This window comes from Myotis yumanensis, unplaced genomic scaffold (assembly GCF_028538775.1).
Source record: "Myotis yumanensis isolate MYYU_CA2020_CCGP unplaced genomic scaffold, mMyoYum1.0.hap1 SCAF_1, whole genome shotgun sequence".
Classification (NCBI taxonomy): Eukaryota; Metazoa; Chordata; class Mammalia; order Chiroptera; family Vespertilionidae; genus Myotis; species Myotis yumanensis.
Window position 1 is genome coordinate 106,678,226 of NW_027223752.1, and position 13,469 is coordinate 106,691,694.

The 13,469-nt window shown below is 39.4% G+C and overlaps 1 protein-coding gene and 1 pseudogene across 1 annotated transcript in view; one reads left to right on the forward strand and one right to left on the reverse strand.

The window, feature by feature from the left end:
* Window positions 1-356: 356 nt before the first annotated feature.
* The window catches only part of LOC139010900 (coiled-coil domain-containing protein 7-like), a 61,688-nt gene continuing 48,575 nt past the window's right edge, over window positions 357-13,469 (forward strand). The window contains exon 1 of the mRNA XM_070415992.1: window positions 357-390. Coding sequence (XP_070272093.1) covers window positions 378-390 — 13 coding nt within the window. The 5' untranslated portion in view covers window positions 357-377. The remainder of the gene's footprint in view (window positions 391-13,469) is intronic.
* Window positions 9,017-9,340, reverse strand: LOC139019860 (large ribosomal subunit protein P1 pseudogene; annotated as a pseudogene).

A 13,469-nucleotide genomic window follows, 5' to 3' on the forward strand; every position in this document is an offset into this window, starting at 1 on the left:
AGTAGTGTTTAAGGAATTATGAGACATAGCTTCTAAAATGTATATCTGTTTTACCCTTTCCTGGTTATTTGGTTTTGGAAATATCACTAAAGGTCTCTGAAGATCAGCATAATATGGCTGACATATTTATTCCATCTGTTCCAATATATGTTTTCATGAATTTGCAATCAAGTAATCTCAACAAAATTTTGATATGCTGGATACAACCAACATATATGCACACTCATGGAAACATATATATTCCTGTGTAAATGATTTGTATGTAAATGATCACAATGACGTGCTTTTAAATCTATGTTTCAGTGGGGGTTAATGCAGAACACTCAACAGATGCACCTCCACGTGACATAAAAATGAGTCCACTGAAGATACGATCAATGGAACTCTTTGGTAAGAAGAAGAATTTAAAAAATAAAAGATTTCAGTTTATTCACCTTTTGGAATTGAATTAAGCCTGAAACTTAAAGAACAAAAGTACCTGTAGGTTACTATTACACGGAGAAACGTTTTGATGAATACCCTTCTTTAATGAGTTAAATTCTTGCCTTAAGTGCAGGCAGACCTCGGAGATACTTTGTGTTTTGTTCCAGACCATTGCAATAGAGTGAATATCACAAAACACAAGGCACATGAAATTTGGGGTTTCACAAAGTGTATAAAATGATGATTACACTATAGTGAATTCTGTTCTTTGTACAAAAGCATTTTATCTACAAAGAAAATAATATATGTATTTAACTGAAAATACTTTATGGCTAGAAACTGATAATAACCATCTGAAACTTCACTGTTATAATCATTTTGATTATGTAGGGTGTTACCCCAATGTTGATGGCGGATGTTGGCTCAGACTGGTGGTTGCTGAAATCGGGGTAGCTGTGGAAATTTCTTAAAATAAGACAACAATAGAGTTTGCCATATCAACTTAATCTTCTGCTCATGTATGAGTTCTCTGTAGAATGCAAGCCTTTTTGATAGCATTATACCCACAGTAGATCTTCTTTTAAAATTGGAGTAGTACTCTCTAAACCTGCACTTCTTCATCAGCTAAGTTTAGGTAATGTTCTAAAACATTACTGTCAATTCATCAATCTTCTCAGCTTCCTTTCTAAGAGTAGATTCCATCTCAAGAAACCACGTTCTTTGATCATACATAAGAAGGTGCTCCTCACCTGTTAAAGTTGTATCATGAGATCACAGCAGAAATCTAGGCTGTACTTCTACAGGCTCCACTTATTATTCAAGTTCTCTTGATATTTCCATCACCTCACCATTTATTTCCATGATGGAAAACTTGAAATATTCAAAGTCATTTAGGAGGGTCAGAATCAACTTCTTTCAACCGTGTGTTACCATTGATATTTTGTACTCTCCCATGAATCACAGGTTTTGTTAGTGGCATAGATCATAATGGGTCTGAATATTTTACAACTTACTGAATGTTAATAATTTTTCTAAATATTTACAACTTACTTTGCCCAGATCCATTCAGCCATTATTATGTATGGTAGCTATAGCATTCTTTTTATTATTTTTACTATTATTTTTTTCAATGTCTAATGTTTTACATATGCCTCATTTTTCCCTTATTGACCCCACCCAGCTGTTTCCACCCCCAAGGGCAAACTACCACTACCAGTCTATATCCATTGTTTATGCTAATATGCATCCATACAAGTCCTTCGGTTGATCTCTGACACCCCCACCCCACCCAAACCCTCACCTCCACTGCCATTTGTCCCTTGATCTCTTTTTCTGCATCAGTTTAGGTTGATCATTATATCCCACATATGAGTGCGGTCATGTGATATTTACCTTTATTCCACTGGCTTATTTCGGCTAGCACAATGCTCTCCAGTTCCATCTATGCTGTTGCAAATGGTAAAAGTTTCTTCTTTATTATAGTGGCATAGTATTCCATTGTGTAGATGTAGCACAGTTTTTTAATCTACTCACCTGCTGTTGGACACTTAGGTTGTTTCCAAATCTTAGCTATGTGTCCAAATTGTGCAGCAATGAACATAGGAGTGCATATATCCTTTCTGATTGGTATTTCTAGTTTCTTGAGATATAGTCCTATAAGTGAGATCACTGGGTCAAATGGGAATTCCATTTTTAACATTTTGAGGACACTCCATACTGTCTTCCACAGTGGCTGCACCAGTCTGCATTCCCACCAGCAGTGCACGAGGGTTCTTTCCTCCACATCCTTGCCAGCACTTGTCGTTTGTTGATAGCCATTCTGACAGATGTGAGATGGTACCTCATTGCTGTTTGGATTTGTATCTCTCAGATGATTGGTGACTTTGAGCATGTTTTCATATGTCTATCAGCCTTCTGTATGTGCTCTTTCAAAAAATGTCTGTCTACGTCCTTTGCAAATTTTTTGATTGGATTGTTTATCTTCCTTTTGTTAAACTGGATGAGTTCCCTGTAAATTTTGGAGATTAAACCCTTATCTCAAATAGCATTGCCAATATGTTCTCCCAAGCAGTGGGCTTTCCTGTTTTGTTGATGGTTTCTTTTGCTGTGCAGAAGCTTTTTATTTTGATGTAGTCCCATTTGTTTATTTTCTCCTTAGTTTCCATTGCCCTAAGAGCTGTATTGGTAATGTTTTTGCTATGATATATGACTGATATTTTGCTGCCTGTGGATTCCTCTAAGATTTTTATGGTTTCCTGTCTTACATTTAAGTCCTTCATCCGTTTTGAGTTTGTTTTTCTGTATGGTGTAAGTTGGTGGTCTAGTTTCATTTTTTTGCATGTATCTGACTAAATTTCCCAGCACCATTTATTGAAGAGTCTGTGTTGACTCCATTGTATGCTCTTGTCTCCTTTGTCAAATATTAATTGAGCATAATGGCTTGGGTTGATTTCTGGGTTCTCTGTTCTGTTCCATTGGTCTATCTGTCTGTTTTTTTGCCAGTACCAGGCAGTTTTGAGAACCATGGCTTGGTAATATAGCTTGATATCTGGTATTGTGATCCCTCCAACTTTGTTCTTCTTTCTCAGGATTGCTGTGGCTCTTCAGGGTCTTTTTTTTAATTCCGGATGAATTTTTGGAGAGTTTGTTCTAGAACTTTGAAATATGCCATTGGTCTTTAAATGGGGATTGCTTTGAATCTGTAGATTGCTTTGGGTAGTATGGACATTTTGATGATGTTGATTCTACCAATCCTTGAACATGGTATGTTTTCCCATTTGTTTATGTCTTCTTCTATTTCTTATTCCATTGTCCTACAGTTTTCAGAGTACAGGCCTTTTACCTCCTTAGTTTAGTTTATTCCTAGGTGTCTTAATTTTGGGGTGCAGTTTTAAATGGCATTGTGTTTTTAGTTTCTCTTTCTGTGAGTTCATTATTGGTGTATAAAAAAGCTATAGATTTTTGGGTGTTAATTTTGTATACTGCTACATTGCCGAATTCATTTATTAGGTCTAGTAGTTTTTTGATGGAGTCTTTGTGGTTTTCTATCTATACTACCATGTCATCTGCTAATAATGACAGTTTTAGTTCTTCTTTTCCAATTTGGATGCCTTTTATTTCTTCTCCTTATCTGATTGATATGGCTAGCACTTCCAGTAATATGTTGAACAGGAGTGGTGAAAGTGGGCATCCCTGTCCTGTTCTTGTTCTTAGGGGAAATGAACTTAGTGTTTGCCCATTGAGTATGATGTTGGCTGTAGGTTTGTCACATAAGGCTTTTATTATGTTGAGGTATGATCCCTCTCTTCCCACTTTGCTGAGAGTTTTTATCAAGAAAGGGTGTTAGATTTTGTCAAATCTTTTTTCTGCATCAATTTATATGATTATGTGATTTTTGTCTCTCAATTTGTTTATGGGATGAATCATATTTATTGACTTGTGGATATTTTACCATCCTTGCATCCACCTAATAAATCCCACTTGATCATGGTGTATGATCTTTCTAATGTAATGCTAGATATGATTTGCTAGAATTTTGTTGAGGATTTTAGCATCTATGTTCATGAAGAATATTGGCCTATAGATGTCTTTTTGTGTGTGTGGTGTCTTTATCTGGCTTTGGAATAGGGTAATGCTGGCTTCATAGAATGAGGTTAGACGTGTGCCTACCTCTTGAATATTTTTGGAATAGTCTGAGGAGGATTGGTGTTAGTTTTTCTTCGAATGCTTGGTAGAACTCCCCTGTAAAGCTGTCTGGTCCAGGGCTTTTGTGTGCTGGAAGATTTTTGATCAATGCTTCAATTTCTTTGGTAGTTATTGGCCGATTCTGGTTTTTTATTCTTCCTGTTTGATTTTTGGGACCTTTTTCAAAAAATATGTCCATTTCATCTGGGTAGTCCATTTTGTTGGACTAGAGTTGTTTCTAGTATTTTTTCATAATCTTTGGATTTCTGTGAGGTCAGTTGTTACTTCATCTGTTTCATTTCTGATTTTGTTTATTTGGGTCTGCTCTCTTTGTTTCTTGGTGAGCCTGGCTAGAGGTGCATCAATCTTGTTGAACCTTTGAAAGAACCAGCTCTCGGTTTTATTCATCTTTTTTTGTTTGGTTTTTGTGGTCTTTATGTCATTTATTTCGACTCTAATCTGTATTATTTCCTTCCTTCTGCTTACTCAGGGCTTTTCTTGTTGCTCTCTTTCTAATTCTTGGAGTTGTAAGGTTAGATAATTTATTACCATTATTTATTTATTTACTTATTTATTTATTATTTTCTTTATTTTTTTGAGGTAAGCCTGTGGAACTATGAACTTCCCTCTCAAGACTGCTTTCACTGTGTCACATGGATTTTTGGATTGTTGTGTTTTCATTGTCAGTTGTTACCAGGATGTTTTTTATTTTTTTTTTTTTTGATCTCTATGGTAACCCAATCATTGTTTATTAGCATGCTATTTAGCCTCCAGGTGTTTGATTTTTTTTCTCATTGTTTTTATTGTAGTTGATTTCTAATTTTATGCCATTGTGATCTGAGAAGATGCTTGATATGATTCTATCTTCTGGAATTTGGAGAGACTTTGCTTGTGACCCAATATGTGGTCTAACTTTGAAAATGCCCTGTGTGCACTTGAGAAGAAAGTATAGTCCATGGCTTTGGGATTAAATGTTCCTAAGATGTCAATTAACTCCATCTGATCTAGTGAGTCATTTAGGAATAATGTTTCTTTGCTGATTTTTTGTTTAGAGGATTTATCCAGTGGTGTCAATGGGGTATTAAAGTCCCCTACTATGACTATATTGCTGCCAATCTCTCCCTTGATACCTTCCAGAACTTCTTTTATGTATTTGAGTCCTTCTGTATTGGGTGCATATATGTTTACCAGAGTTATATCTCCTTTTTTTATATATATTTTATTGATTTTTTTTTACAGAGAGGAAAGGAGAGATAGAGAGTTAGAAACATTGATTTGAGAGAAACATCAATCAGGCGCCTCCTGCACATCTCCTACTGGGGATGTGCCCCCAACCCAGGTACATGCCCTTGACCAGAATCAAACCTGGGACCTTTCAGTCCACAGGCCGATGCTCTATTCACGGAGCCAAAGTGGATTCGGCAGAGTTATATCTTCTTGATGAATTGCATCCTTTAGTATTATAAAGTGGCCTTCCTTATCTCTTGTTATGGCCTTTCTTTTGAGGTCTAATTTGTCAGATAGAATATTGCTACACCACTTTTTTTTTTTTTTTCAGTTCCATTCGCCTGAAAATGTTTTTTTCCATCCTTCACTTTCAGTCTGTGTGAGTCCTTTGCTCTAAGGTGGGTCTCCTGTAGGCAGCAGATATATGGGTCATGTTTTCTTATCCATTCAGCTACCCTATGTTTTTTGATTGGAGCATTTAATCCATTTTCATTTAAAGTTATTAATGATAGGTCCTTATTTGTGGCCATTTTCACCCTTTAGGTCTGTGTTCCTTCTACCTTTCCTATTTCTTCTTTTTACAGCGGATGCTTTAGCATTTCTTGCTTTGCCAGTTTGGTGGTTATAAACTCCCTTCGTCCTTTATTGTCTGTGAAGCTCCTGATTTCACTGTCAATTTTGATTGTTAGCCTTGCTGGGTATAGTATTCTTGGATTCATACCCTGCTAGCATGACTTTGTATATTTCCTTCCATTCCCTTCTGGACTGATATGTTTCTCTTGAGTAATCAATTGATAGTCTGATGGGAGATCCCTTGTAGGTCACTTTCTGTCCCAATTAATACTGGGTTGGAGGGACGGGCTCACCCAGAACAGGTTTCCTGCTCATCTCTCCTTATTCTGTTCCCCAGTTTCCACAAATTCACCTTCCCCTGCAGTCTCGGTGACCTTTTTTAATTGGAAGATCCTGTGTACTGTGATTAGCAAGCAAAAGCAAGGAAGTCAAAAAGACAAAGCAACCACACTGCCTCAGACTGTCTTCCCCCAGCATTGCGTAGCTGTTATTGAACTCCAGGCTGCCTTTCTTGGCAACTCTCCCATGGCTATGGGATTAGATCTAGAGTCCCTCACTTCCAGTAGCCCTATGGGCCCTCTTCCACATGCAAGGGCTACATTGACCCCAAAGCCCGAGGAACTGGTGCAGTGCAGTCTCCCACTGGGATTCTAGTTCTGGCTGTGTGTGTTTCTCCCCACAGCCTGGATCCCAAATCCTACCACTCCCAGATAACCTCTGACCTTTGTGTCCATGGATTGCCTCACCAGCTATCTTTAATTCACCAATTTTTGGTGGATGTTATTCAAATCAGCTGTTCCTTCTATTTGCTCTGTGAGAAGGTGCAGGACCCATTTGCGGGTTCAGCCACCACCTTGTCTCCCACTAGACAAATTTTGGCACCCGTGATTAGGGAGGCTAGAGTTTAGGTGATCGCTGGTCCCGGGGCATTGTGGCTTTAAGGTCCCAGGAGGTATCCAAGGTCTTCCTGGGTGAAGGTAAGGCTGGGTTTCTGATCAGAGCTGGTCTCCCTTTCAAGATGGCACGGTTTCTGCAGCAGAGGGGGCTGCTGCAGGAGAGATTTCAGCAGTAGTAGAGGCTTCCCCGCCAGGAGAGCCTGGTCCGCCAGTCCCCAACAGTCCTGCAGAATATAACTTTCCCTCACTCACAAAGACAGACACTCCCTGCATGTCCATGCACTCTCCTTTTGCTCTCCAATTCACACACTATTTTGCTGAATTCCCTCCCCATTAGCTGCCATCTTGGATCCACTCTAGCTATAGCATTTGAAATGAGCTTCTCATATAATAAAACTTGAAATTACTCAGAATTACTCATCTTCACACATATGCTTCAGAAGGGATGTAGTGATAGCTTGTGTGAAACACCATTAATCCCAATGCCCTTCCCCTCAGAACACTTGGGTGACCAGATGCCTGGTCAATTTATGGCAATCTATTGAAAAGATTCTCTTTTCTGAATGGTAGGTCTTAACAGTGGGCCAAAATACTTAGAAAATTGTGTTATAAGTAGTTGTGCTGTCAAGTGGGCATTGTTGTTCTCATCATAGAGCACAAACAGATGAAACTGAATTTCGATGTGATGGGTCCTAGGGTTTTTAGAATGGCAAATGAGCACTGGGTTTAATATAAACTCAACAGTTGCATGTATTCTTCATGTTTTTGTCAGCCTGTTGTTTGAAACCCTGAAGGCAGTCTCTGACTTTTCCTCCCTGGCTATGCAAGTTCCTATTGCCGTTTTATTCAAAAGGAATGTTGTCAAACTTATGTTACCAAAAGATTATATACTATTATTATTATTATGAAACAGTGTTAGACTATTTATCCATTCAAAGTGACAAAAGGATATTAAATACAAACATGGGCTAGTAAAATTTCAGTTCCCACAATTAAGAAAATGTCTTTTTGCCGAAACCTGTTTGGCTCAGTGGATAGAGCGTTGGCCTGCGGACTGAAGGGTCCCAGGTTCGATTCCGGTCGAGGGCATGTACCTGGGTTGCGGGTGCATCCCCAGTGGGGGATGTGCAGGAGGCGGCTCATCTATGTTTCTCTCTCATCGATGTTTCTAACTCTCTATCTCTCTCCCTTCCTCTCTATAAAAAATCAATAAAAAATATTAAAAAAAAAGAGAAAATGTCTTTTTGTAAGTCATCAAGTACTTGATTACTATAACAAAATATAGAACAGTTTTAATTATGAATAGAATTTTTGCTTGTTGGTTAAATACAGGAAAGATATTTACCATTTTAGCAGACTGGTTAAGAAATAAACAAATTCTGTACTAGCTTACTTCAGATTTATTAATCTAATGACATTTATTAATTCAGATTACCTATAATTTTCCTTTTAAGATTTCTCTTGACAATCTTTCTACAAGGTTCACAAACCCTGTTACCCATTCAAAAAAAAAAAAAAACAGCTGTAGAACAACTCAATTTCATGTTTTCTTCAAAATCTATTACCACACTTCAGGCCTCCTATTACCAAAACTACATAATTTCTTTCCAATTATTTAGAATTCTTGACACTTAAAACCTTAATTTTAAGTGACAAGTAAGTAATAAATATTTCTCAGAGTTGCAATACACTCACATTTTCAGAGATATATTTCAACTAAAATAGAAGTCATATTTATTAACAGATTAAAATCTACCCCCTAGATTCTCTGTAATAAGAAGCCAAAAGTAGGCCAACTCAGATTAATTAATATTTTAAGTATCCTGTTATTTCAAAATACCTAGATATTTAAAAAATTTTAATGTTTAACACAGCAGAACTCCAAAGTTTTCAGTTACCAAATACTTTACTATTTTCTCTTTCTTCACAAAGAGGGAGTGTCCCTCCACTGACACTTCTTCAGCTTGCCCTCTAGGAGATAAACTTGGGGAGTTTAAAAGGTTTATTTTGCATACTTTTCTTTCTGAATAGAATGGAGCAAAGTGAAATCTTGCATATTAGAAGAGATCTTATCCTATTTCAAAACAGAAATAAAAGCAAGCCCTAAAGTAAATGAATGAGTACTTCCTAAAGGATTGACTGGAACATTAGCCTTAGAATCTTTTTTTTTTTTTAAACAGAGGTCAGCTTTTATTGACTATGTTACAAAAAGAGATAGTTTAGTCAAAAAGACCAAAGCCCATGTCATCATCAGACTCCTTAGATTCTTTTTTCTTTGCTTCCACTTTCTTCTCCTCAGCTGGAGAAGCAGAGGTGGAGGGGGCAGGACCTCCTGCTGGTACAGCACTGGCTGTAGGGGCAGGTCAACCAGCCCCTACATTGCAGATGAGACTCCCAATATTGACATTGCCCAGAGCCTTTGCAAACAAGCCTGGCCAGAAAGGTCCAACTTTTACACCAGCTGCTTTCATGAGGGCATTTATCTTATCCTCAGTCAGGGACTAGTAGATGCAGGCGAGCTCTGAGACTATGGCCATGGTGAGGGTGAGTGCTGGGCGAGCGCTGCCAGAGTGGTACTAGTCACCAGATGAAGTCTAGCCTTAGAAACTTATCTCACACTAACCCAGCCCAGCAAATGACCTGTGGTCTGAGTGGCCAAAGCCCAAATAGCAGAGACAGAGGATCTCCTGTTTTCATAAAATGGTGAGGTGTGAACTAAATCTCCATAAGATAAGAGAGCAAGCAAAGACCATCTGTAACCAAAGTTACATTACAGACAGAAAACTCTCACTAGCTAAGCATTTGGGGCAGCTGGTGCCTTGAGAAGAAGAGCAGGGAGGTACCCAAGATTAAAAACTCTCAGTAGCTGCTGAGAAGTTCCTGTAATCCCTGCCATGGGTTCAGCTGCCCATAAGCAGCTAGGGCCCTCAGCAACATGGGGATGACACATCTTTAAACAAATCAAACCCAACAATAAAGAGACACAAAACAACATTCAGCAGAGACACTCATGTAAATCCTAGAGGTCCAGTGCATGTAATTCATGCATGGGGAGTGGGAGAAGGGCTCCCTCAGCCTTGCCTGCACCTGCTCACCACTTGGGACTGCTGGCTCCAAACCACTGGCCTGCCTGTCTGCCTTGTCACCCCTAAACACTCTGCATTCCTGCCTCTTCACCCCTACCCATTTGCCTGCCTGCCTTGGCACCCTGACCACTGGCATGTCTGGCTGATCACCCCTAACCACTGGCTTGCCTGCATGATCATCCCTAATAGCCTCTTCCTGCCTGCGTGATGGCCCCTAACAGCCTCTGCTTGCCTGATCGCCCATAACCACTCTGCCTGCCTGCCAGATCACCCCTAACCACTGGCATGCCTGCCTGATTGCCCTAACCACTTTCCTGCCTGCCTGATCACCCTTAACCGTTCACCTGCCTGCCTGATCACCCCTAACAGCCTTGCCTGGCTGTCAATCACCTCTAAATGCCTCTGCCTAACTGCCTGATCGCCATCAAGGACTCTGCCAGCTTGGCTGATCGCCCTTAACTGCTCAACTGACTGCCTTATCACCCCAACTGCTCTGCCTGCCTGCCTGATTGCCCCTAACCACCACTGCCTTGGACCCCGCGACTGCGATTTTGTCCAGAAGGACGACCAGAATGACGTCAATGTCATTCAGCTAACCGGGCAAATTAGCATATTATGCCTTTTTATTATAGATGTATAGGCATGCAAAACCCACAGACAAGAGCTTCACACCATTCTCCTTGTCTGCCCAGCCACTGAAACCTCAGAATGCCCTGCATTTAAGAGAAAAACACTGAAGCAGAGCCATGTCTCTTGTCCCAAAGCGGGTCAGGGTATGTGCTTGCAGACTATGCAAGGACCATTGGAGGTTTCTTGCCACCTGGAGCTGATCAGGCTCAGCAAGACAAGAGGCAGTAAATGCCTCCCTTGCCATACACAATAAATGCACCCAATGCCTTACAAAGAGGCCCAGGTGAGAGACAGCAAATGTCTCTCCTGTCATACAAAAATGCTTGATTCAAATTTGGTCTTAGCTGAGTTGATGGGGATTGCTGGGGTAGTAGATGGGACATGAAACAAGAAAATTCCTGGCAGCACTGGAAATAAAAGTTCCAGACCTCAGCCCCAGAAACCCCCAATCTAGGCAGCAAGTGGCATCCCTGGTGGTTGTATCTGGGTCACCAGATTATGAAACCAGACAAATAATGGGTCCAGGTTAACTGTCAATATTTGAGCCAATTAAGCAGAGGTACGGTGGAATCATATATGAGTGTTTATTCCAATAATGCTGGCAGTATGGAAGAGCAGCAGGTCATCCACAAAAATCTGCTCTGAAATCCCCTCTCCCCCTGCATAAACCAGCTGCGTATATTGGGTAGGACAAAGATTACATGGGGGAGTAGGCAAAATAAGTTAAGGATGAGCATAATGGTTAAAGATTACAGGCAATGTGTGCTGGGGGTGGGCTCCTCAGGGTCTCCATTGTTTGGGCAACAAGATTGTTAATCTTTCTATGATAATAGGCAGTTCTTACCTCCCAGATCCCCAGCCAGATCAGAATATGATTTCTTTACTCAGAGGAAAACAATCATGGTTAGCAGAGCATGATTAATATTTCTTATAGCTAGCCCCAATATTCTATATATGTCCCTAACAGATTCTCTCACCAGTAGATGTTAACAGAGGAATCAAATTTCTGTCACCCACGCGAGTCAGTTTTTTGGTGTACCACTGAATACAGAATTTTGAGAAGCCACAGGGCATAATGAAATGTGATGAAAGGCTTTATTACGTGGTTACATTCCTCCAGTTGCAAAGTACCATCCCCCTTAAGCCAGTCCTGAAAGAGGGGCAGCTGTGGGCTCCAGCAGACCTAAAAACAAGGCCAGATCCCAGAGCTTCCAATCCACGTTGCAGCCAGTTGTAGATCACAACCAAGCTAATTAAAGTTCATTAGTTCATTGTGTGTAGGTCCACATGTCCATGAGTCACTGGCCAAGGGGAGTGCATCCTGTGCCATAGGAGAGCCAGGAACCCAGTGAGCTCATCTGATTCAAAGCTTAAATATTCAGGTTTGACCCACTTGCAGTGACCATGCCCATTCTGGCCAGCTGTGATGGACAGCAAAGCATTTTCCCTTGCCAACCAGACCTATTGGCCATGCCTCGAACCTGCCTTTGCCCAGTCCCTTGCCCATCAATCAGCGGGGAGCAGACTCAGAAAGTATTAAATGCCGCTTTTAGGCAGATCTTTATAAATGGCATGCTTATATTATCTGGTCTCTCATTAACTCCTTTACTCTTAAATTATAAATAGGTTATTTCAACAGCATCAGTATGAGGTACGCTAGAAAAATTACAATGCAACAGCAAAGATAATTATGGACATGTAACCATAACAACTGTAATACTAATGGAAATATTTGACATTTTGTGAATTCCAAAATGGATCTCAGATATGCAAATGCTGTTGGAAAGAGGGACCTAATTAATTGCTTGATGTAAGTTTGTGGAAAATGTTTATTTAGTAAGAAATGCAATATTTTCAAAGAAAAAAGAAGGTTCGGTTAGCATATTTCATCAAACACAGAGTATCAACCAAGAGACAAAAATTTATATTAAAAGAAAACCAATGCAAATTCTGGTGTTGAAATGTACAATGAATTGAATTAAGTGTGCACCTTGGAAAAAAAAAGTACCTCAAGTTTATTATTACATGGAGAAATTTTTTATCAACACCTTGCTTTAATTAGGTCAATTCTTTCTATAAGTACATTTATACCTGGATATATTTTGGGTTTGGTTGCAGAGCATTGCAATAGAGTGACTATCAAAAAACAAACAAACAAAACAACAACAACAACAAGAAAAACAAACAAGCAACATGACATTTTGGGTTTCCAAGAATGTACAAAAGTGATACTTATACTATATTGTAGTATACCATGGTTATATTCATGGACTCAAGCATTGTGCCAAAACAAGGCTTCCAGTCTATGATATCTACATTTCCATCTCAATTCCATTTGCAGTAAGTTATTATTATTATTATTACCCTGAAAACTTTACCCACTTGCAGATGCAGAGTCACAATAGTTATAAGGTTTTTTCTGCAACATGCACTGTTTCAACTAAATTTCATTATAGTTTTTCTGTAATTGGGCCTAGAGAGTTGTTTCCAAATCCATCAAAAGGTGAAAATCACCTAAAGACACAAATGTAAAGGGACTCAATACCAATGCTCACAATATTGCAAATTACCCACATTTTTCCCAGCTAGAAGGTCTAAGTGCTTTTAAGACTAAAGAGGGTGTAAGCTTTACCTCTGTCCACAAATGACCTGCTATTCTTTTCCAAAGCTAGCCAATGAGTAACAGTTTCACACCTATAGAATGAAAAAGAGGGTGAGGACATGGATATATTCATGGAGAAGTCTAAGAATTCCTGCCTCCTAGGAAGGTTCTGTGACTAGGATGACCATTGTTTGCAACCAGACTTGGGGAATACTGTTCGGACTTGCACCAACTAGGTTTATCCTTGCAATAGAAATGCGTGTGTGTGTTTGAAGTTATGTTATTAAGATAAACTCTCTAAGATGATTAAATTTGCAAAACAGCTTGTAGGCTATGAGAAAAGACCCA